The following is a 25,776-nucleotide window of genomic DNA, read 5'->3' on the forward strand; positions in this document are numbered from 1 at the left end:
TGTGGGAGGCCAACATAGCATGTGACCAGCGTTTGCTTCTCCTCCTGATCAGTGTTGGTCACCCCGTGATCTGGTTGCTTAAGTAACTGAAGACAGTAGCCCCAATCTTAATGCAATGTGTCTTCATGCATGGGCGTAACTTCCTACATCCCCAGGGATTGAGCTACGCTCACCTGTTCCTTTGTGATATTACCCCTTGCCCTGTTCGGGATAGAATGTTCCATGGAAACACCCTTTGTGTGTCCCCTCTCTTACTCTGCCCTTGGGTGAGGCCTACTAGGTGTCAGTCAACCTGCTGACAGCAGACATCATGAAGCTAGACTCAGCCCCTTGAAACTGACCCCTTGCCTCATTTGAATGGCTTCTCCTCAATAAAAGGGGTCAGCTTTCTCTCTTTCTGCAGACCCCTAAGGTCAGAGGAGTCGTCACAGCACCCCCAAAGAAAAAGGTATTTCTATCTCTTGTGTGGTTATTTGGTGCAGCCCAGGTCCCCTGGAGTGACCCCTGAGTGTTTAAGTCACCGGGAACATGACAATGTTACCCCTTTACATACCTGCTGTTACTCAGTCTTGGGAGGAAGGTATGATTATTATCCTGAATTACAGATGCTCAGGGAAGGTAGGTGGCTTCCACAAGTTCCCATGGACACTAGGAGCAGTAAGGACTGGGCACTTAAACCCAGGCATATTGAAGCAATAGAGGTCCCATCCACCAGCCTTCCTCCCTAGCCCTCACATTTTTCCCTCAACCCTCAACCCGATTCTCTGAGCCCAGCTCCTCTAGAAGGTGCCTGTGAGAAACCCAGCAGCCAAAGCCTCAAGCTTGAATGACATCAGATGGCCAGTTTAGTTGAAGGTCATTATCAGTAATTTTTTAAAAGTACTTGGTTTTCCATATATAACCACTGAAAAGCGTTAAACATTTTGAAGAAAGCACCCTCTATGATTTTGGTGTTTCTAAATATTTTACTTGCACTCTTTCAACTCTTATAGTCTCCCATTTGAAATCATGAAGAGTTCCTAGGCCACCACAGATCTAATGGCTCTTTGCTCAGTATTGTGAAAGGCAGACAGTTAAGGCCTCGAGTTCCTCCAGGAAGGTTCTTGACATCTGACCAGGAAACCTAGTACATAGCCACATTGGTTTTATTTGTTAAACTTTATTATTATAGTAACAAAGTGATTATTTTTAATAATAAAAGTAGGGTGTTGGGGATGGGGATGGAGCTCAGTGGTAGCACACTTGCCCTGGGTTTAGTCCCCGGTGGTACTGACCCCACCCCCTGAAAAAAGTATGATGCCTATAGACAAGAGGATAGCCCTGTCTCAGGCCAAGTCCCTCTCCCTAGTGTTTCAGAACTGGGCTGGTCAGAATAGTTTTCTAGAATGAACGCAGACCCCTATTTGTCCACCAGGTGTCACTGTTTACCAATCTGACAAGCCACTGGGCACTCAGTGATGGAAATCAAAGCTAGAGACAAGAATATGAAATGAATGAAAATAGATTTAGGAAAGGGCTTTGTGGCTAGAATGCAGCTTGGGAGCCTTTCAAAGACCTGCAACACCTTCCTGTTCAGGTTTTCTAACCTGGTACTTCCTCTGGAAGGAATCAGAACTCGGGTGCTTAGGCATAGCCCTGACTTCCAGCCATATTGTGCTAGACTCAGGTTCCTAGGCTCCAATTTAAGCAGTTGTCCATACTGTCCAGTTGCCCCCCTGCCCTTCCCATGGGCTTCCTAGTTTACGAGACTTAGGACAGAGGAAAGCATCCACAGAAAAAAGATCAAGACTGCTCCTTCCTAGTCTGAAAGTCTCTAGAGACTCAGCATCTATGAATGTGAGAGTCACAGACTCTGAGAAAAGGAGATTGCATGGAGATGCCTAGCACAAGCCACCTGGAGGAGAAAGTGGAAGAGGAGCCTCTCCCTCCGATGCTTGCTGCTCCTCTTAAGGCTATGGGACCAGGCAGGAGACTGAGATGACGCAGGCCTCAGCGTACTCTGCTTGCCCTTAGAGCCAGCCATTGCTGCTGAAATCCAGGCGCAGAGCCTCCTCCTCCGCAGGGCTCAGCTCCTGCAAGGGGGCGCGACAGGGTCCTCCATAGTATCCAAACCAATCCATGGTTTTCTTCAGCCCTGGGATTCCAAAGCGCCGGGTCACCTGAGAAGCAGGGTCTGTTAGTCGAGACTGTGGAATGCCATGCACACACCTACCCAGTACCCAGAGACTTGTCACTTTCAGACAGTTGGGGTTCCCACTCTCCTCCCCCTGTAAAGAAACTACCAAATGTGTGGCACCCAGAGTAGATTGGGAATCCAGATTTAGAGGCCAGAAAGCAGGTCTATAATGGAAAAGTGCAAAAACCTTGGATTGAGCAAGGAAAATGCCTCTTTTGATTTTAGGAGAAAAAAATCCATCCCAACATGAAGGAGAGTAGCATCTAGCCCTTAAGCTGGGATGGGAGAAGGCAGTAAAGACTTCACTAGTGCATCACCAGTCTGCATCCCAGTTCCCAGAGCCTGATCCAGTCACATCAGGCCTGGGAATTAGGAGGAAACTTCAGGCAAGACCCTTACCCCCTGGCATCAGGGTCCCCACCCACCCATAGCTCCTCAGGAGCTTTCATAGGAAAAACAATCCATTATTGTTCAAAGAAGTTTTGTTGTAAAACTCTATGTTATTTTCTTATCTGAGCAAATTCTCTTGTCCAAAAAATGAAGGGGCTAGACAACATGATCTCTAAAGGCTTATCTGTTATAGTAGAGGACCTAACGCTTTTGTCCTAATTTTAAGTGATGCATGACATTTTACAGAATAAATGAAGCATCAAGTTTCTTTGCTTTTGATATAGAAACATGTTACTTCATATGATCAAAAGTGTTAGATGAGGCCGGGTGCAAGGGCGCATGCCTGAAATCCCAGCAAGACAGGAGGCTGAGGCAGGAGAATAACAAGTTCAAGGTCAACCTCAGCAAATTATTTAGGTCCTAAGAAACTTAGTGAGACCTGGTCTCAAAAAAAAAATGTTGTAAATAGGGCTGGGGATGTAGCTCAGTAGTAAAGTGCCCCTGGTTTCAACTCCTAATAAAATAAAATAATAAAATAAAAATTAAAGGAGCTGAGTATGAGTGTGTGACTAGTGGTATTGTGGCCCAGGGTTCGATCCATAGTATAAGAAGGGAGGAAAGAAGGATGGAAGGAAGAAATAGCTTTTATTTGGAGGGAAGGCAAAACCTTAGAAGTATGGGCTTTATGAAGGGTAAGAATAGTGAGGTTGTTTGGGGGTAGAAGTAACTATTCACCACTAGAGGCCAGTAGGCTTTAGCAAGGCCAGGCTTTTTCTTGGGATGGGTAGAAAGTCACTCTCCCACAAGGCCTAGTCCCACCCATGATGTTCTAATAGTCTGGTCTTTTACCCAAAACTTCTCTCATTGGAAAAAAAAAAAAAAACTAGGGGAAGAGATGAAACTAAGTGGTACCTAGGAAAAATTCTGTTTCTACCATGTTTTTCTGGAATGCTGGCATACCCTCTTCAGGCCCAGAAAAGGGCCAGCTGTTTTGGTGCTAAAGACCACAGAAAGTCCTAAATATAGCCATGGGCAGGAGGAGGGCTGGGGGTGGGGAGGTAGAGGAAGAACATTGCATTCGATCAGGGCAGGGCAATAGAGTGACATCAGGCTGCTCTTGGGGTGTCTGAGCCTACAGCCCAGGCAGTGGCAAGGTGTTCCAGGCATTCCTGAGTGTGTGCCCAGAGCTGGCACAGGAGAGCACACAGCATGAGGATGAAGCAAGATGGGGTAAGTGGACTGCATGCAGAGAGTTGGGTTGGCAGCTGGACCTCCTATCTTCCCAAGGGGGAACCCGAGCTGCTTGTCTGTAAAACAAGTTGATAACTACACCTACCCATAGAGATGTCACAAGGACCAGATGAGAAAATCACCACTAATATTAGATCAGTCCCCAGAGTCCCAGGAAGCATCACCTCCTTTTTCTGTTCTAGGGGATGCAGGTTCTGGAACCTTCTCTTTCACAGATGGGAATGGGAAAAGCTGAGGCCCCACCCCAGTGGAGTGTCCATTATGTTCAGGGCAGCCTGTGCCCCATGGGCTTAGCTGAAAGGCACTCATTTCTGTGGTTTTAGAATGGCTGATCCCAGGGAGCTTCCCATACAGGAAGACTCATGCTTTCCTCCCCAGGCGTCCTTTCTCTAAAGCTGAGTTAATCTGCCCTTTTGAGGTAAGGATACAAGCTGAGGAAGGTCTGGAACCTGCTCTCCATTTTACCAAACAAAGCACCATTGAAGAGTGCCTGTAACACACAGCCTAGGACTACTGTGTGCCTTCCATGCAAAACTTAAGGAAAAGCAGAAAAAAATTTAAATAAATAAAACACAAAACTCAATAATCAAGATTAAGAAATTGTGATCTAATTTTTTTTTTTTTTTTTTTTTTTTTTTTTTTTTTGGTGGTGGCACTGGAGATCAAATCCTCAAACCCAGGACCTTGAACATGCTAGAAATGTGCTCCATTACACACTACACAATTTATTTTTCCTGGCACTGGGGATTGAACCCAGAAGCACTTTGCTACTGAGCCATATCCCAACTCTTTTTTTCTTTTTTTGAGTCACAGTCTCACTAAGTTGTTGAGGCTGGACTTGAACTTGCCATCACCCCACCTCAGCCTCAGGAGACACTGGGATTACAGGTGTGCATCTCCATGCCTGGCCCAACACAATATTTTTTTAAAAAATCATAATCAAGCCAGGAGCAGTATTGCACACCAGTAATGCCAGTGATTCAAAAGACTGAGGCAGGAGGATCTCAAGTTTGAGGCCTCCACCAGGCACAGTGGCACATGCCTGTAATCCCAGCAGCTCGGGAGGCTGAGGCATGAGTTCAAAGCCAGCTTCAGCAAAAGTGAGGCACTAAGCAACTCAGTGAGACCCTGTCTCTAAATAAAATGCAAAAATGGACTGGGGATGTGGCTCAGTGGTTGAGTACCCCTGAGTTCAATTCCTGGTACCATAAAAATAAAAAGAAGAAGAAGAAGTCTGCAACTCATCAGGATCCTTTCTCAAAAGAAAAAATAAAAAGGGATGTGGATGTGACTTAGTGGTAAAGCATCCATGGGTTCAATCCCCAGTAATAGGGGAAAAAAAATTAATGCAAAACAAAATCTATCATGAAAAGTTTCAATACAAACTCAAATAGAGCCCTACCTATTTTAACATGAGAGAAAAGAAAACATGTGTACCCCTATGTACATGTTTTTTTGTGTATTTTTTAATGCCCCCCCATAGAAGTAGATGGGGGGAAGTTTTAGTGAGTTTTCTTTTAATAAACCAGGAAAGTAAAATTATAATAAATTGTGTTTTGGTATATATAAAATAATTAAACCTAAAATAATGCTGTGAGTTTTTATATACCCACTTTGCAATATATTTTTTCAAATACTTTAATGTTCTGGTGGCCAGAGGGAACCCCTTTTTAGGAAAAAAAAGAATTTCCACTTCCTGGAAGATGAAGTAAATGTACTTGTCCCTATTATTTTGATAAGTACAACTAAAAACTCTGGATATTATATAAAAACACACATGAGACTCTGAAGGGTTGAGAGAAGGAAGACCAACCAGGGACCCCAAGCCCCAGGCAGAGCATAGTGGTGAGTTTGAGGGCCCACGCTTGGAACTGAAGGCAGCAACCATGAAATGCCAATGGACATGGACAACAGAAGTCCCAACAAAAGCCAGTTGTCTCCAGCCAAAAGACCAGGAAAGGGGCCGTCCAGCAAAATGGAAAACTTGCAAGAAACTACTACTCTCTATTCTAGCCAAACATTGCAGAGTATATTGTGGCCCCACCCCAACCAGGCCAGCAAAGCCTGAACTTCCAGTCCGATATCACTCCCAGGTGGATGGTGTCAAGGAGGTCTAGTGGAGGAGAGTCAGGACTTTGACCACTGCCACCATAAGCAGGCCACCCAGTGCTTCCCCTCTCCCACCCCTTCCCCTCACCCACCAGACACACAGGTGATGTCCGCAGAGGCCATGTGAGGGCAGAAAAGAGACTCTTCACCCTTCCAGCTAGATTGAACATGTAGAAGCCTAGTGCACAACTGAGCTACATCCCCAACCAAAGAGGTATAATTTTTTTTTAACTCCTAAAGAAGAATTCCATAAGTCCCCATGGTTTCAACTAGAGAATTCTACAAACTACAGAGTATTTAATGCCAATTCTATACAGCCTCTTTCAGAAAACAGAGAAGGGAGAACACTTCCCAGTTCATTTTAGCAATTATTACCTATTATTACCCTGATACCAAAACCAGACTAAGGCTAAACAAAAAAATGAAAAAGGAAATTGCAGACCAACGACCAATATTCCTCATGAATACGGACACAAAAATCCTTAACAAAATATTAGAAAGTGAAATTCAATAATGTATCAAAAGAATTAAACACCATGACTAAGTGAGGTGTGTTCCAAGGAAGCAAATCTGTGCCAAACGTTTGAAAATTACTTTATATAATCCACCATGTTAACAAGCTAAAGAAGAAGCAGTCACATGATCGTGTCAATCAGTGCAGAAAATCATTTGACAAAATTTAACACCCATCCATGATTTTATAAAAGTGTTAGAAAACTTATAATACAGGGGAGCTTCCTCAACTTGATAAAAAGCTGAAAAAATAATTTTTAAAAATCCCTAGAGTTGACATTTAACTTAATGGTGAAAGACTGAATGTTTTCTTTCCCTTAAGATCAGGAACAAGAAAAGAATGTCTGCTCTCACCATTCAGTCCCCATTCTGCAGGAAGTCCAGGTCAATGCAATAAGGCAAGAAAAGAAATACAAGGCATACAGAACGGAAGGGAAGTCACTAACCATCCTTGTTTGTAAATGATCTGAGTGTCTATGTAGGAAATCCCAAGAAATATATAAAGCAAAATCTCCTAGAACTAGGAGTTCAGCAAATTCACAGGACATAAGATAGAATTGCAAAAATTATATTTCTAAATGCTAGCATTGACCACTTGGATAGTGAAATTAAAAGTACAATTCCATTTTAGCTGGGCACAATAGCATACACCTGTAATCCCAGCAAATTGGGAGGATGAGGCAGGAAGATTGCAAATTCAAGGCCAGCCTCAGCAATTTAGATTTTAAGCAACAGAGACCCTATCTCAACATAAAAAATAAAAAGGGCTAGGGATGTAGCTCAGTAGGGAAGTACCCCGGTGTTCAATCCCTAGTATCAAAGCAAATCAAAAATTAAAAATAAAATACATTTTTGATCACTCAAAAATATGAACTACTTAAGTATACATTTCTCAAAATATGCACAGGACTTTTTTTTCTGAAAACTATAAAATACTGAAGAAATAAATCAAAGAATATCTGAATAAATAGAGCCACACACTGTGCTCAGGGATTAGAAGATGATATAGTGAAGGTGTCAATCATCCCTAGACTGTGTTATTCAGGTTGAACACAATTGCTATCAAAATCTCAACGAGATTTTTTTGTAGATATAGACAAAATTCCATTTATATGGAAAGACAAAGGAATTAGACTAGCTAAAACAATTTTGTGGGGGAGAGACAAAGTGGGAGGCATTAGTCTATTATAAGATTTATTTTAAGACTTGTGTGGCTACAACAATCAAGTCTGAGTGGTATTGTGGAGGGATAGACCCATAGATCAATGGAAAGAATAAAGAGCCCAGAAATAGACCCATACAAATATGCCCCATTGATTTTCCACAAAGGTGCAAAAGCAATTCAATTCAATGGAGGAAAGACAGCTTTTCCAACAAATGGTGGGGAGCAAGTAGATATCCATAGGCCAAAAAAGAAAAGGAAAGGAAAGGAAATTTGACCCAAGACTCACATTTTAAACAAAAATGAACTCAAAATGGGTCATAAACTTGAAAACGTAAAACCATAAAACTTTTAGGAAAAATGGTAGGAGAAAAATCTTCACATTCTAGTTCAAAGCAAAGAATTCTTAGATTTGACAACAAAAGCATGATTCATAAAAGACAGCATTGATAAATCTAAAACTTTTGCTTGGCAAAAAAAAAAAATACTATAAGGAGAATGAAAAGACAAGCTACAGACTGGGGAAAAAAATGTTTATAAATCACATCTCCAACAAAGGACTAGTATCTAAAAGATACAAGGAACTTTCAAAACTCAACAGTGAAAAGCCCAAACAATCCAATTAGAAAACAGGCAAAGGGAGGCACATCATCCCAAGGACTCCAGAAGCTGAGGCAGGAATTTAAAAGTTTGAGGCCAGCTTGGACAACTTAGCAAGACCCTGTCTCAAAATAAAATAAAAATGGCTGGAGGTGCAGCTCAGCGGTACAGTGCTTGCTTACCTGTGTAAGACCCTGGATTCAAACCTCAGTATCACCAGAGAGGGGGAAAAAGTATTTGAGTGAAGAGGTTATGATATAAATACATGAAAAGATGTTTCATGTCATTAGCTACCAGGCAAGTGCAAATTTAGACCATAAGATGTTACTACACCCCTATCAGAACAACTAAAATTAAAAACGGCCATAATACCAAATGCTGGTGAGGATGCAGAGACTCTGGATCACACAGACTTTCACAAGAGGGCAAATGTAAAAGGATATAGCCACTCTGGAAAACAGTTTGGCCGTTTCTTAAAAAACTAAACATGCAACCATCATCTATGGCCCATTAGTTGCACTGCTTTGTGTTTATCCCAGAAAAAAATAAAAGTTTACGGTCACACAAAAACCTGCACACAAATGTTCATGGCAGTTTTTGTTTGTTTGTTCGTTCATTTGAGACAAGGCCTCACTATGATGCCCTTGTTGGCCTCAGAATCTTTTTTTTTGGGGGGGGGGAGACGGATATTGGGGATTGAACCCAGGGGTACTTAACCACTGAGCTACATCCCCAGCCCTTTTTATTTTTTATTTTGAGACAGGATTGCACTAAGTTGTTTAGGGCCTCTCTAAATTGCTGAGGCTGGCTTTGAACTTGTGATCCTCCTGCCTCAGCCTCCCAAACTGTTGGGATTACAGGCATGCACCACCACACCCAGCTGACCTCAAAATCTTGGCCCTCTTCCTTCAATCTCCAGAATAGCTAGGATTACAAGTATGTACCACTGTGACCAGCTCTCATGGCAGTTTTTAATAGCCAAAGATTGGAAACAGATCAATCCCCCTTCAAAGGGTGAATGGACAGGCTGAGTTACAGACATACCATAAAATACTACTCAGAATTACTATTGATATAGGCAACAACCTGGGTGAATCTCCCAAGAAATAATGCTGAGTGAAAAAAGTCAATCCCCCAAAGTTATATACTATGTTTCCATATAGTATAGTCTTGAATACTACCAAATAGTATATTCCAGAACTGACAAAATTATAAAAATGGTGAACATTATTTGAGTCACCAGGAGTTAAGGAAGGAGTGGGAGCGGGGCTGAGTAGGCGTGGTTGTAAGAGGGTAACAAGAGAGATCCTTGTGGTGATGGTATCAACTTGAAGTTGAATGTATCAACTTCAAATATAGTATATCCTATCCAATATCGTAAAATTATTCTATAGATTTGTAAGATGTTACCATTGGGGGAAAGTTGGATCGTTCTATATTATTTCTTAAAACTGTATTGTCTCAAGATTAAAAGTTTAATTTAAAATATATATAAAAGCATATATAGAGAGGCACACACTTTTCTGTTTGCCTCAGACTTCAAAATGGCTTTGATCTTGACAATCAGTCCATCTTACATTCTTCTCCTTGTCTCACCCAACACAGAATTGGGGCACACAGTCTGATTGCAGAATAGATTATTGAAGACAGAACTCTCCTGGGAAATCAGGGTTCTGAACATCATCAGCCTTCCAATTTCTCCTTTTCTACTCCTAATCATTCAGATTTTTAAGATCTGGTCCCTGAAAAGCTGACCTAAAGACTCATGGACCACTCTCTAAGGCAGTGTATCTCTTAGTATGGTCCCAGGATTGCTTGAGTTGTAATACACAGGACACTTGTTTTAATTCATATTCAAGGAATTAGGACTTTTGTTTAAGCCTCCAGAGGAATTCTAATGCATACATAAGCAACAGGGCTCAACTTTGTCTGCAGCCAAGATTTTCTGGGGAGGCACAAGGAGTTCCCACACTTTCTAAATAAAAAGTCTTTCTGAAAGGGCAGGGATGGGGCAGGGGTGGAGGGAATGCTAGCCTGGGCTCCCTCTACGATGAGAATACAGAGCCCCTCCCCTCCCCTGCTGCCCCTGGCTAGGAGAGCTCACCGCAGCGTTGGGTTCAATGAGACGGTGCTGCAGCTTCTGGGCAGCTTCCCACTGTCCTGTGAGGCAGAGTCGCTCCAGCTGGCACACCTGGGCCCCCAGGACATTGGCCAGTGCACACACGCCCCCCACAGCTCCTGCCCAGAGCAAGATAAAGAACATCAGCCACAGCCACTTCCCCCAGAGAATCCCAACCTCTTCATTCTGGGGACATAGGATCTAGATTTCTGTGCTCCTGTTGGCCTCGTCAAAGGCATGTTCTGCGAGTGCAGAGTACACATTTCCAGAGAGAAAAGCTGCCTGCATATTCAAAATGGAAGCCTGCAGGCCAAGAGCTGCTCAGCTGTCTGAGGAGCAAGGAATAGCTCAGGACAGTTTCTCCCTTGCATCCAGCTATCATCTCCCAGAGCCAGGTCACCCTGGCCGGATGACACCTCCAGAATTCCTCCAACGGCCCCTGATTCACCAGGCCTGGGAGGACTCGAGTGGTTGGGCACTGGTGCTCTTCTGAAATCTTCTTCCCCCAGTAAATTCAAACTGGGACGGTGTAAGATGGGGTGGAGGAGTGGAAAGACCTCTGGGCACAGGGTTAGGAGACCACATATTTCCTCCCGCTGGCTGCATGATCTTGGACAAGTCACAGAATCTCTCTTATCCTCTGTTCTTATCTAAGCAAGGAAAATGGGTTGGCTATGATCCCCAAAAGCTCTGCCACATCTGCAAGCCTCTGAGCATGATTCTGAGTCTAGTTAGAGATGACACTAAGCACAGTGCCCTCAAAAGGAAAGAGTTCTACAATTTGGAATGAGTTAATACAGCTGCCATTTATAGAATACCTACTATGTACCAGGCATTCTAGCCGATGGAAGGGGGGATGCTTTCATTTCCTTTTACTTTATAGAGTAGAAACTCATGCCCAGAGAGGTTGAGTGCCTTTCCCTTTGTTGATGTGTAAATGGCAGAGTTGAGATTTTAGCTCAGATAACCCCACCTCCAGAGCTTGTGCTCTTTCCCATTCACCCCACTCTCAGGAAGGAGGAGGAAGTGGGTTCCCTCTTCTTCCCCTGCTCTGCAGATGGGGGATATGCCAGGACCTAGACAGCAAGCCAAAGTCTGCAGAGATCAGAGGGAATAGGACCCAGTGTTGCCCCTTGCAGTACTGGAAAAGTTGCTCAAAGCTGAATTCATGGGCCTTTTGCTGAAGGAAAAAGATGCTGCCATCGTACCCCCTTCCTTTCGTGGTCGAGGCTCCACTTGAACCAAAGAACTTTGATCCAAAACAGACAAGAGTAGTTTATCTAAGTGACATCCCTAGGATCCTTGATTGGGACAGAATCTGCTCAGGCAGCCAGGCACAGTGGCACATGCCTGCAATCCCAGCGGTTTGGGAGGCTGAACCATGAGGATCAAAGCCAGCCTCAGCAATGGCAAGGCACCAAGCAACTCAGCGAGACCCTGTCTCTAAATAAAATACAGAAATAGGGCTGGGGATGAGGCTCAGTGGTCGAGTGCCTCTGAGTTCAATCCCTATACAAAAAAAAGAATCTGCTCAAGCAGCTGAAGATCCCTGGCCCAACCCTGCAGGTCTGACAGTTCACTCTGGCCTGGGATTAAGCAGGGAGTAAAGTGGACTTCTGTCCTAGAGGGGAAGCCTCAAGATCTCTGCCTTCATAGAATTATTTGCAAGATGAGATTAAAGGAGCTAAAGTTGTCATCTAAGCATGGGGACTTTGTACAAACTGCGGGCCAGGGATTGCACATAGCTGCCCCCTCCACCCAACAAAGTCACTCTCAAGCATTCAGGTTCAAACAAGCAAGCAGGGTGGCCAAGTTTCTGACAAACCACCCAGTCTGGGCACTCCCAGTTTTCCTGCTTGAGTATCTTGGTCACCCATGACAGTTTAGAGCAGCGGGTGGCCTACCCAAGGCATAGCTGGCCATCAGGAAGCCCGCCGATCCGGCCAACACCTGGAAATCCTGCTTGCTGGTCTTGTGAACGATCAGCCCAATCCTGGTCACCTGCAATAGCAAACCTGGTGTGAGAGCTGAGCCCAGGACCTCAACCTCCCACCTAGATGAGCTGGGCAGATGTTGCAGAATGACAGTTCAGTTCTCAGAGAGATGCCTTTGAGTACAGACAATGCCCCAGAAAGCACATGCTACAGAGAAGCCTAACAGGAGCCCAGGAATAACACAGATCTCAGAGCTTCCCTGAAGGTGGTGGCTGATATGCCAGGGTCCAGACAAAAAGGAGGGTGCCCAGCCGGGGAACCGTTGCCACTCACATCACCACCACTGTCCTTCATGCCCACAATATTCGGGTGCTGGGAAAGCTTGACCACTGCATCCACAGGCAGGTCCAGCCCTGTGTTGGCTGGGACACTGTACAGCACCACAGGGATTGGAGAGAGGTCAGCAACCTGAGGGGTACAGAGAAAAACGGGGAGAGGGCAGCCAGCCCAGGCCCTTGGAATTGGAGTTTTTCCTGCACAGGTCCTGGCAGGGGTAACTGCATGGCTACCTGGACAGGACTACCCCCTAACACTAAGCCACCTGTGCTGCAAGCCCCAATTGTAAGCAGCAATGACAGCAACGATCTGTCTCCATCCTCAACAACCCACGAGGTAGATGTCATTATTCCTCCCATTTCAGAGAGGAGGAAATAATGACAGAGAGTGGTTAGCTAGTCACCCAGTATCACACAACTTGAACATGGTGGCATTCCACCCATGTCCCATAGTTGCCATTCACATGAAGAGGAGCCTCTGCCTCAGCCAGCCTCCTTTTGGTCTCAAGCCTCTCACTGGTGCCCACCTTGGTGTAGTGGTGAATGAGGGCAGCGCTGTTCATGCGGCCACGGAAGTAGCAAGGAGTCACCACCATAGCAGCATCTGCCCCGACCTGTGCCATGCTGACAGTCATCTCCACTGTGGCTTGAGTGGCTGCAGGAGGGAGGAGGAAGAAGGCCTGGGTCAACACGCAGGGCCAAGCAAAGGGGGCCTTGGTATGGCCCAGAAGAGGCAGAACAAGAAGACAGAAACTGACCCCAGAGCCAAGGAGCCTGAACCCCACAGCCCAGCCACCCCGGGGGGCCCAGGGTATTCTGGCCTCACACTCGCAGCCGGAGCCCGCTAGCAGGAGCTTGTCCTTGGGTATGACCTGGCGCACGCGGCTCACCACCTCCAGGCGCTCTCTGCTGGTCAGGAAGGGGAACTCGCCGGTGGAGCCCTGGACCACAAAGCCTGCAACAGAGGCCCCATCACAGTGACTGATGCCTTCCTGACCTCTTAGAACCATCAGGACACGTGTTCAACACTAGCAGGCTCTACCTCCCCAACACCATAGCTCTTCACACCTTTGCTTCTGGTCCTTGTCCTGACACCGGCAGGACGTTCACCAGGTGCATTCCCATTCCCATCAGTTTTCTTTGTTTTAGTGAAAAGTTTTAGAGAATAGTCAGTAATAGAGGCTACACCCATGTATCCAGCACCCACAGCAACTCTCTCATGATCCCGTTCCTCTTCCTTGTCTCTCTGTCCCAACTCAGGTGTTTATTGTCCTCATTCATACCTTTATATACTGGCAGCATACATATAGACCCAAGAACAAGATAATATGGTATTTTGGGTTTTTTTTGGGGGGAGGTACCAGGGTTGAACTCAGGGGCACATGACCACTGAGCCACATCCCCAGTCCTATTTTGTATTTATTTAGAGACAGGGTTTCACTGAGTTGCTTAGCTGAGGCTGGCTTTGAACTTTTGCTGAGGCTGGCTTTGAACTCTAGATCCTCCTGCCTCAGCCTCCCATGCCACTGGGATTACAGGTGTGAGTCACCACACCTGGCAATAATATGGTTTTTGCAATTTAAACAATGTAGAAATAGAACAAAGCTTATATGACCTTGTGCTGCTTTCATTGAACATTATGTTTTGAGCTTTGTCCACAGCACCACCCATGGCTGTGATTCATCCATTTTAATTGCTGTAAGGGTTCACTTGTATGGGCAGACCACAGTTTGTTTTTCATTCTTTTGTTGAGGCCTGGGTCAACAGTGACTGACAAAAAGAGTCTTCCCACTCCTGGGTTCATCAGGGACACCCCAGCAGCCTCAGGAGCAGTCCCCGCAAGTGTTCATCCATGGCAACTCTTGGTATGGTCAGACTGATTTTGGCCAACTTGGGGGCTGAAAAGTGATATCTCATTGTTTTGAGATATTTCATTTGCATTTTCCTGTCTTATCAACCAATTATCCGAAGATTTCTAATATGCACCAGGTATAGGTGTAAGGTGTCAACATTATATTTCTATAAGAGACCAGCTAAATTGATGCTCTTCAGCTAAACTGGAAACGGATAGTAGTAGAATTATTTCCTCTCAAGTTTTCCCATGTAACTTTTCTTTTCCTCCTTTATTTCTCCTCCACTCTATTCCATTTCAAAAAAAAAAAAAGAACCACTCAGGTAGTTACAAACACAGCACATGATCCAATAGGATTATTAATAAATAGAATGAAAATTGGAAGAATGAAAAGAAAGCTGAGACCAGCACTGACATCCAAAATCCCTGCCATACATTTGTGAGAGATGAGCCATAAATGTGAGATGGAGCTTCCCGACAGTCAAAGCTAAAAGGGAAACATGGTCAGCTAACAGATATGTAGAACCCAAAACATAAAAGCAGCTGCTCTGGAGAAACACAGAGTTTCCTGGCACTGAGACCAAGAGAAATTGTTCCTGTGAGTCATCCTTAAGGGGACACAGTGTGATGTAGACTCAACTTGTACCACAAAACTTGTTTCGTGCTGTTCACTACACTATTAGACTCTATTGCGTGGGTTGGCAGAACAGCTCTCACTCGAAAGTGAGCTTTTTTATTTTATTTTGAGTCTTTGCCTTGGTAGCGTCGCAAGGAACATTTCGAGGCAAATAGCTTTTAGCTTCTGTTGAATCGTCTCCTGAGGACTCATTGCTTTGTGTTCTGCTGGAAGCCAAAGAGAAGAGCCTCCTTGAATCTTGCTACATAAGGCCCGGTACTGTCCCTGTGGGTTGGACCCCTGTGCCAAATCTGCTGGCCCTGGATGTGGGCTCCGATCTGGCCATGATAGGACCAGTACCCTTGACTAAGGATCAAGAGATCAAGCTCTTACCACTTCCCTTATAGGAATGCCAAAGCCATCTGTCACCCTGGGCTAGAGCAGGCTTGTGCTATGGTCTATGCTCTAGCCACAGTCACTTCCAAGTCACCCTTTCATCTAGTGATCAGCACCAAAGGCCCCAGGGCCCCCTGTGGACATGGCTTCAATGCAGGACAGTGGGGTCTGGCACCCCAGGAAACAGTAGCAGGCCCATTGCTCACGGTTCTCTCCTGTCTCTGGAAGGGAGCATCTCAACCAGACCTGAATCCCAGGAACCCTTGACAGTGTGGTTCAGTGGAAGGGATCTGTTTAGCGAGCCAGTATTAGGCACCTCTATTTCCTTTTCTATGAAATGACAACTCATTTCAATTCTAACTTATCGGGCTGTTTGAGAGGCTCAGACAGGAAAATATATCAGAAAACACTTTGAAATCCGTAAACAGGTGACTCCCCCATCCTCCTGGCTGGATGTCGACAGCAGGCCTGGTGTGCCTGGTAGAGAGGGGCCAGACAGGAAAAGGCCAGCGTCCCCACGGATCAGGGATGAGGAAAGTGGGTGACAGAGAAGCTGGGAGGCAGCACAGTAGAGTGGTCAGGGGTGTAGGCTCTAAAGTCAGAGAAACTTGGACTAATTCTCAGTGTGGCCCACTCACAGCTATGAGATTTGCAGAAAATGACTCAACCAAACCTCAGTTTTCTGGACTGAAAAATGGGGATAATGTTAGTTCTTTTCTCAGAGAGTCATTTTGATGGAATAAGATGCTATTTGTAAAGTACTTAGAATAGAACTTGCTCCATTAGTGTTAGCTGACATTCATATGGAATCAGGGGATAGGAGGTGGCTGGTGCTGAAGGGAAGAGTTAAAGGTCCCTTTAACTCCCCACTTCCATCATCTATAAGGTGAGCCCCTCTCAGTTTGGAAGCTACTCCCCCCCTCCCCACTCCCATGATAATGCTGGCTGCTCTGGAGAGCTAGGGTGGTCTGAGAAGGGCACTGGGTGTTGAAGCTGGGAACACACAAGCAGCATGGTAATTTATTGTGGCCAAAAGGGAATCACAATCTTTCTCACATAAGGAGTACCCCCGGGCACTGTTAAGCCCTCTAGGTTCAACATCTTCCTCCTCCAGGAAGTCTCCCTGGGACCCCTCCAACTTGACCACTCTCCTCTGCACCTCCACTAGCTGTGCCTCATACTTCCCTGTTGCTTACACCTGTGTGCAGAGCTCCTCAGAACCCTTCAGTGCCCCATCCTACCCCTACATGCAGGACTAGGCAAAATTGCTCAATCTGGTCTCTCCTATAAAATGAGAACTTAGACCAGATGGTCTCCAAAGTCCTCCCTGGCTCTAAATTTCATAGTCACTTCTCTGGCTTCTTCCCCTGCCCTTTGCCTATATCTTAATGCTCCCCCCTTACATCAAAATTGACTTCTAGTAGCCAGAGGTAGTGGCACATGCTTGTAATTCCAGTGACTAGGGAGGCTTATGGCAGGAGGATCACAAGTTTGAGGTCAGCCTTGGCAATTTAGTGAGACCCTGACTCTAAAGACAAAAAGGACTGGGAATGTACCCTAGTAGTAAAGCACCCCTGGGTTCAATCCCCAGAACCAACAGGGCTCATTGGTGCAGTGCTGGCCTTCATGCAGGCCTTGGGTTCCAGCTCCGCACTGCAAAAAGTCCAAACACACCGGTCAAGGGTTCCCAGTGCACTGCCACTCCCCTGCCCCTGCCCATTTGCTCACGCCTTTCCCTTCTGCATGGACCCCAGTGAAAGCCTCTCAAGTGCTGCAGAGCCACCGAGCCTTTGCTCCCTCCCCTCTGCTCTATGCTCCACAGCATTTTGCTCTTGCCTAGCCCTTGGTTTGTCTGGATTCATCAAGGTCAAGGACATTGCCCCACTCATTCTGGTCTCCTCCATGACAGCAGCACAGTGCCTTGTCGAGGAGGTGTATTGATAATTTGTGTGTAAAAAAAAAAAAAAATTGTTCCAGACCTAGCCTGGGGCAAAACTTTATTGCATGATATAATTCATAACCTCTCTCAGGTACGAAACATCATTCTTGATAAAATGCTTAAGCAATTTCCCAATGAACTTTGGTGGAATTTAGCTTTAATCTAGGAAACCAGCCACCCTCCCAACTGACTGAGGCCAGAGTCTGGTGACTGTCAACTGCTCTTTGTATCTTAGAGTGGTCTGATTGTCTCTTTTCTAGTAAGACTGTCCCCACCATGAGTGTGTATTCATTGGTGCCTAGAGGATGTTTTCTTTGTAACACAACTATAACAAAACTTTTTTGACATGTCCTTAAATTGTCTGAACTGTTTTTAGATCTACAGAAGAGTTGCAAAATATTATGGGGAATTTCTTAGCATTCCTCACTCAGCCTCTACCAATAACATCATCCACCTAGGGAACAAGAACCAGAACCAGGCAATTATTGTGGGCATACCATCTTTAGCTGATGACTTTTAATTTTGCCAATTTGAAGCTTTTTTTTAAAGTTAAGATTCCAAAATCTTAATCTGAAATTTCATATAATAAACTTTTAAAAAATATTTTTTTAGTTGTAGATGAACACAATCTTTATTTTTATTTATTTTTTTATGTGGTGCTGAGGATTGAACACAGGGCCTCATGCATGCAAGGCAAGCACTGTACCACTGAGCTACAACCCCAGCCCATAAGTAGTTTTTAATATGGGATTTGATATTTCACCAATCCATGTATGCATTTTTTTTTCCCGGGACTGGGAATTGTATACAGGGGTGCTCCATCATTAAGATTTTTTTTTTTTGAGACAGGTTCTTAGTAAGATCCTTAAATTTGGGATCTTCCTGTCTCAGCCTCCCAAATCACTGGGATTACAGGAATGAGCCATGGTGCCCCCATTTCTGTGTGTGCATTTTATTTCATACTGAGGATTGAACTCAGAGTGCTTTACCACTGAGCTACATCCCCAGCATCCCCCTTTTTTGAGACAGTTGCTGAGGACCCCACTAAATTGTTGTGTTTGACCTTGAATTTGTGATCCTCCTTCCTCAGCCTCCTGAGTTGTTGGGATTACAGGTGTGCATCTCTGTGCTCAGCTGTGTGAATGCATTTTAATAATCACTTTGAGATGTCAAACCTCATCACTCTGTTGCCTTTTGTTTATGTAGCAGCCTCTAACATTTGCCAGTGTGACTGACCTCATTTTTTCCAACTAAAATTTTTCTCATGAAATATTTTAAATATATCAACTAAAATGTATATTGTCACTTATTAGTAATGTTCAACAAAAATTCAAATAGGGCTGGGGACGTGGCTCAAGAGGTAGCGCGCTCGCCTGGCATGCGTGCGGCCTGGGTTCGATCCTCAGCACCACATACAAACAAAGATGTTGTGTCTGCCGAAAACTAAAAAATAAATATTAAAAGAAAAATTCAAATAGTCTCAACTGTGCTCTATAAAATCAGTTGACAACATTTAGGGTATTTGTGGATTTATCCATCCTTTGCAGTAATTCTGGGCCCCTGAAGGATGAGGCCCACAGACTGGGAATCCCTGGTAAATCCATAATAGATCCAAATGGTAAGAAATTTCTATGTCAGAGCTGTATGGAGTGAGTGCCTTGTAGTTGACTCCTCTCAAGATCCGCTGGGGAGGTGGTTGCCTTCCCTTCCACTGCCTGATTGTGGGTGGGAGAATTCACCCCAGGAAGAGGAAGCAGAAAGAGTCCCAGGCTTTCAGGTGGGCAGAGGAACTGTCAGGACATGTGCCAAAGAGGTCAGGAATAAGCATGAGAGGCACAATCTTGTTGGTTGATGGGAAGAGCACTGCGAAGCAACGTGGGCAGGGATTAAGGGACTCGATGGGCTGGAGTCTCAGGAAAAGCTGGGATCTAAATCCAGCAACATGTCTTACACGTCATCTCAGGCAAGTTATGTCTTTGAATTTCAGATGCCTTCTTTGTAAAATGAAAATAACCTAATACCTTCCTCATGGAGCTGTGACCTGACACTTAACCCAGGGCAAGACATATATTAAAAAAAAAAAAAAATAGGAGGCTGCTAGAGCAGTAGTCATACTGGTAACAACAGCAGTAGCCAGCCCCAGCCCCAGCAGCGGGGACATGAGACTGTTATAACAGCTCAGTGACTGTGGACTACAGGTCGTGGGGAAGTTCTAACACGGATCCCTATGGGCACCCGGAAACAGATGGGGCAGGGAGAGAGGGCAGCAGTGTGGATTCTCCAGACTTGAGATAGCCCCAAGAGCCTAGAGTAAGTCCCACCTGGCTGGCGCACACTCCTCTGAAAGCCCATTCTTCATCCCCTCTCCCCCAATACCTGGCTGTTTCCTCCTTCCCTGGCAGCAGCAGGCTGATGGGTTTGAGGCCCCTGAAGGTATCTTATCCCCCCAAAGTGGGGAGGCTGCTAATGGAGTCTCAAATCAGACCTAGTGAAGAGGCCCCAGGCCAGGTCACACATTGCAGGATTGCTGGAGAAGGTGCCCTCTCCCTCCGTCCCTGCCCAGACCTCAGGCAGCCACAGAGCCCCTGGACTCAGAGTGAGGGTATACAAGGCTTTATTGGCTCAGTTCCAGGCATTTGGCATCGTGTGGGGCTCTTGGCTGCTCCTGGTATCTGCCTCTTCAGTCTTCTCTCGGTGGGTCTTCAGGGACCTCAGGGTCTATCGTGCTTTGCCTTCTGCCAGCTCTTCCTCCATCAGAGGCCATCCTCTTTTGCAGATTCCACTCATGATCTCTGTCGGGGGCCTGAGGAAGAAGGGATTTGGCAGCAGCATCTCACCCTGGGCCCAGAGGATTCCCAAAAGGAGGGAAAACAGGCCTGTGTATGTGGGCCAGCCCTGCTGGGGGAAGGGGTACATGGTTAGGTGCCTTCAAGAGTCACAGTTTTGGTGGCTGCGACTGGGCACACTATGGCTCTGGTGGCTTGGGTGACCTGAATGGTTCTGCTGGCTTAGGTGACCTGAATGGCTCTGCTGGCTTGAGTGACATGAATGGTTCTGCTGGCTTGTGTGAACTGAATGGCTCTGGTGGCTTGGGTGACCCAGAAGACCTTGGTGACTTGAGAGGACTGGATGGTTCTGGTGGCTTGGGTGACCTGGAAGACCTTGATGGCTTGGGTGACCTGGAAGACCTTGATGGCTTGGGTGGCCCAGATGACCCTGGTGGCTCGGGTAAACTAGATGACCATGTTGGCTTTTGTGGCCAGGACGACCCTGGTGGCCATGGTGACTGTGGCCACGGAAAGTGTGTGGGTGGTTGGCACCAGCGATGGTGTCTTCCCTCTGGGCGAGGAAATTCACTTTCAGCTTAATCTCCACTTCCTCGAGGGCCTTCAGTTCCTCTGGGGTGACATCCTTGGCCTCCAAGTGGCCTGAGTGCTGGTAAGCTGTGGCTCGCTGCAGCATAGAGTTAGCCAGGTGCTGCCCCTTCGTATCAATCTCCTTGGTACAAGCAACCACGGCAGCCCATATGGCCTCATCTGTGGATGAGGATTTTCCAGATTCTTTGAGGGTCTCTTTGATCACCGAAGGCCCACACATCTTCTGCTTGGTGGTAATAGTCTCCTTGCGAATAGTGGTGTTGTCCTCTCCACTCCCACTCCCAAAGCATTGGGAGGCATTGTTGTTGACACCGACACATTTGGTGGAGACCAGCTTCTCGTCAGAAAGGCGGCTAAAATGAGATTTGATCCAGTTGTCATTCGCTTTGCGGCATTCTGGTGACTCATTTCGTGGAGATTGAGTGGATGTCTTCCTTCTCCTTTTTCTCTGAGTCCACAGAATAAGGCCTCCGCCTCCAAGCAAGAGGATAGTTCCCAGCACCACCTTGCATGATGGTTGCTGGATGAACTCCAAGAAGGTCTCCAGGACCCTACTCCCAGCAGCAGAGCTAAGAGCACTGCTGAGCTAAGAGAAACAGTGGGGGAGCCCAGGTGGTATGGCTCATGCTTGAAAGAGCAGGCTCCCCACGGGCGTCTGGCAGGCAGGCCCTGCTGCACCCTCCCTAGGATGCCTCCTGCCACCTCAGCAATAAACCCCATTGTGAGGAAGGCAGCTGGGGGCGGGGTGGGGGGAGGCTACCACATCCCTCATGTCTAGCCTGGTAGGCATTGTTTAAGGCCTGGGTCCTTTCTCCTGTCCAGGCATCTGTCCTCAACGTCAGTGGAAGGGCAACTTCTCCAATGTAACCCATTCTGCTAGCTACCAGTTCTTATCTTTCAATCTTTGGTTTCTCTCCCTCCCCAGCTGTTGGCCCCCAGAGGGCAGAGGTTGCTCGGACAGACTGGTCATGGTAGAAAGAACCCCTTGGCTAGGCTGGCATTCATTTTTGGCCCACCAAGGCTGGTGTCTACCTCTATGCAGGGCTCATCTCTGCTGCCAGCTCAGCACATTCCATTCCTGCTTGCAGTTCCATCCCCACTAATGGCAGAGTCCAGACGGAAAAGGGCCCAGGAAGGGGCTCATTCTGGAATAACATGAGGTCACAACTGGGGGGAGACAAGCAGTGTACTGAGAAGGCAGAGCAGAGAAGAGACTTCATTGGGTCCCAGATTCTTGGGGCCATTATGGGTGGTGGGATGCCTTTTCCATAATTGCCTGCACAATCCTGAATAATTCCCATGGCTTGTCACGGTAGAAACAGGACTGGGCCACATTCTATGCCCCACCCAAAGGCATCTAGCACATTTATAAAATGAAGAAATGCCAAAATGGGCTTGTAAAAGTTGTGACATTTTAAACAAACTATTTTCTTTAACGGGGAGTAATGGTCTTGATATATATATATAAAAAATATTTTATCTTTCACAAGAAACCATGGTCCACTCTACATATGGAGGGAATAAGATACAATCTTAAAGTTTTATAGGGAATATCATCTCCCTGGTTTTGCTAGAGTAGCTCTGTGGTTGTTCACTAACTTTATTTGGAAACAACAATTCAAAGTCCACCTTCAAAGTTGTTTACTGTGAATTCAGGGTCAAATGGCTCTTCTGAACAACCCCTCCCTCCAGTCTCTGGTTATAACATTTATTTCAAAAGAAAACTCTGTATTCATATTTTCAGTACAAATTAGCAATGCTAAAAAAAAAAAAAGAGCTACATAGTTTCCAATAGGACCTTCCAGAAGAATCTCTAACTAATGTTCATGACACATCCAGGACAGGTTCCCACCTTCTCTCTCTTTCTTTTTAAATCTTTTTTTAATTGTAGATGAACACAATACCTTCATTTACTTATTTTTATGTGGTGCTAAGGGTCAAACCCAGTGCCTCACACTTGCTTGGCAAGTGCTCAGCCCCTGAGCCATAGCCCCAGCTCCTCCCATATTCTCTTTAGAGGGCTTTGTTGGAGACGCCTTACAGTGTGACACATGATGGCTGCCTCTTCTGCCCCTGAATATTGAACTGCAAAGTCTATTCCAGAACAGGGCAAGGGAAACTGACTTTAGGGCTTACATGGTCTTGTCCTGGGAGCAGTGACAAGACACTTCAGCTTTGTGTTCCCTGTTCCAGTGCTCCATGGTAGAAGAATATGTTGAAACCTGTGACCAAGAACCTGAAGGCTCAGCTCCCTGTTCTAAAATGAGGAAACTGGACTAGAAAAATTAAGTGATTTCTCAAGTCTCTATAATGGCCAGAGCATGAGTCCCTCCCAGGGCTTCTACCTCCAGACTCCCTCTCCCTCAGGCTCTGTCTCCCTGGAAAGGGGCTGAGGGGCATCCAACAGGAGCAGAAGCCTGTATGCCATATTCACTGAAGCCAGGGCACCCATTCCTGCTGAGAATGGGTGGGTCAATGGAAGGGAGGGTCCAGAGGAGAGCTGGAGGGTTCTCATAGTCTGTGGGTTCTCTGGGTGGCAGGCAGACACCAGAAGTAAAATTCACCCTCCCAGCCTTGAACCTTGAAGCCGAAGCACAGTCATCTGTTAGAGGCTGAGGAACTTCCTGCTTTGCTTCAAGGGAATCAGACACAGCCCAACTTGCAGTTCTCTGTGAACAAGCCCCAGCATATATTTACCTAGAGTTGGTATCCCTGCTTAATGTGGGCATCCACAAAGCACTTGTCCCCTGGGGAAGGGTCACATCAACTCTGCCCTTAGCAATGAATGGAGTCTCAGTTGGGCCACTGGACACTGTCACAAAGCAACTTTGCCAATTACACTGCTATTTTAATAATCATCATCATAGAAATCAATACATTCTCATGTCTAGCACCCTACAGTTTACAACATGCTTTTACTTGTATTCTCTCAGATTTTTCTCCCAACCATGCCATGATATGTGTATTATCACTCGCCTGTATCAGATGCAGAAACAAAGATTTAGAGAGATTATCCCATAGTAAGTCAATGGCAAAGCTGTGATTGGAAACCAGAGTCCTTGGTCTTAACTGTTACCCTGTACTCCTTTTCTTCTGGTACTGGGGATTAAACCCAAGGGTGCTCTACAACTGAGCTACATCCCCAGCCCTTTTTATTTTTTAATATTTTTTTTAGTTGTTGATGGACATTTATTTATTTATTTGTTTATATGTGGTGATGAGATTCGAATTCAGTGCCTCACACATGCTAGGCAAGCGCTCTACCACTGAGCCACAACCCCAGTCCCCCTTTTTATTTTTTGAGACAGGGTCTCACTAAGTGGACCAGCAGGCCTTGAACTTGTGATCCTCCTGCCTCAGGCTCCCTAGTTGTGGGCATTCTAGGGATGTGCAGTTATGCCTGGCTGGTGCCACACCATTCCCAAAGCTGGTGCCCACCAGATGCCATTTGTTGAGAAAGTCTGGTCTAGTGACTTAGAAGGGGTGATGGGGTGAGTAGAAAGAAATGGAGCATGGGCCATGCAGTTAGAGACAATTCAAATCCCAGCCCAGCTATATCAGCTGAGTGATCTTGGGCAGTGACCACGTCTCTGAGCCCCAGCTTCTCATGTATGACACAGTGCTACTGAGAGTACTGTCCAGGGATTGCCCTGGGTGATGGATGGGCAGCCGGGCAGGACAGCCAGGTTTTGCTATTTTGTTCTACTTCCACTTATTGCAGTGTAGCTGTGTGGCATGTTGAATGTCATAAATATGATCTGATCCTTGATCTCAGAGAAGAGGAGACCAATGTAAAAGGGGAGATGAGTCAGAGGAAATAGCACAGCGAGCACTAACTCTTGCCAAGGGAGGCTTTGCCCAGAAGAGAATGTGCAAACAGGCTTTGAGGAGAGGGAGACGCGCCCCCCCCCCCGCCCCCCGCTGGGCTGCCACATGATCTTCCTTACATCAGCACATGGGGCCCGGTTGACAAGGACGTTCACACCTGTCATCCAGTGTAATCCCCACAAGAGCCCTGGGAGCTACCAAGGAACTTCTGTCCTTTTCAGTGCCTCTGTACAGAGGCAGGCGAGGTTCAGAATCCGTCTACACCCCTGGTCTCTGGCTCCCCACCCCCACAGTGGACAGGCCTGCTTACCTCGGAAGGGGATGGTGCCCATTTTGTACAGGTTCTCCTCCAGTTTCTCATAGTCCACCTCTGCGGTGGCAGTGAAGGGGGTCGTCACAGGGGGATAGATGCCTGCAATGTCCACCTTCCTCCCATCCCCTGAGGCCCAGCCCTTCACATTCCTGGACAGGCCCCTGCTCAGCCCCTGTTTCACAGAGGCCCAGACCTGGGGGCCCAGCATCTCCATAGGAGGCCTGGGGCCCAGCTGTTCTATGGCCCTGAACAAGGCTGAGTTTAGACTCCTTTCTACCTGCTATTAATGATTAATGGGTCTAGTTAAAAATTTGTGGCCTCTCCTGCCTTGTGGACAGTCTGAGGGTCTTGCCCTAGGGTAAAGGGCAATACCCTCAGGTTTCAGAGAGCCTTTTATCTCTGCTGGGGAGCAGCTGGAGAAATGTCACAGTGCACCTCTGCTGCCCTGGGTCCCACTAAAGTCCGGCTCTAGCCCATCCTCCTCCATAATTCCCAGCCCTGAAGCCGGGAGCACTGCCAGTTTCCAGGCAGTTTCGAGGCTAGTGGAGCTGATTGGCTGAGCTGGCCAGGCCCTGCCCTGCGGGAGGGAGGTGCCACACACCAAGTGAGAAGCTTCCGGTAACAAGCCACCTCACTCCCCTGCCAGGCTCCTCCTGCCAAGGAGGCCTTGTGTCAGGCCTGTGCTGGCTATACATAGCTCCACAGGACAGAAGTTACCAGGAAGGGGCCAGGATGAGCATATCAAAGAGCTGACCTGTGCATGGGCCAAGCCTGACTCCCAGGGATTTGGGAAGAGGCAGAAAAACATGGTGACAGGATAGAAGCTTGGAGAATCCACAGTAGGAAGGCTTTCAATTCTCCTAATC

The 25,776-nt window shown here is 46.4% G+C and overlaps 2 protein-coding genes across 3 annotated transcripts; both read right to left on the reverse strand.

The window, feature by feature from the left end:
- Positions 1-945: 945 nt before the first annotated feature.
- Hoga1 (4-hydroxy-2-oxoglutarate aldolase 1) lies at positions 946-25,441 on the reverse strand. Of its 2 annotated transcripts, XM_027930430.2 has the most exons (7): positions 24,908-25,441; positions 13,416-13,544; positions 13,117-13,244; positions 12,588-12,722; positions 12,225-12,321; positions 10,306-10,439; positions 946-2,159 (listed from the first exon to the last, which is right to left on the reverse strand). In XM_027930430.2, exons 1-7 carry the CDS (start codon positions 25,122-25,124, stop codon positions 2,010-2,012), a joined length of 990 nt encoding a protein of 329 aa, XP_027786231.2. In that variant the 5' UTR covers positions 25,125-25,441; the 3' UTR covers positions 946-2,009. The 2 variants fall into 2 exon arrangements, with proteins under 2 accessions (XP_027786231.2, XP_071467123.1); XM_071611022.1 differs by lacking the exon at positions 12,588-12,722.
- Positions 20,001-21,541, reverse strand: C4H10orf62 (chromosome 4 C10orf62 homolog). The gene is made up of 2 exons (XM_071611688.1): positions 21,530-21,541; positions 20,001-21,355 (listed from the first exon to the last, which is right to left on the reverse strand). Exons 1-2 carry the CDS (start codon positions 21,539-21,541, stop codon positions 20,321-20,323), a joined length of 1,047 nt encoding a protein of 348 aa, XP_071467789.1. The 3' UTR covers positions 20,001-20,320.
- Positions 25,442-25,776: the final 335 nt, after the last annotated feature.

This window comes from Marmota flaviventris, chromosome 4 (assembly GCF_047511675.1).
Source record: "Marmota flaviventris isolate mMarFla1 chromosome 4, mMarFla1.hap1, whole genome shotgun sequence".
Taxonomy (NCBI): Eukaryota; Metazoa; Chordata; class Mammalia; order Rodentia; family Sciuridae; genus Marmota; species Marmota flaviventris.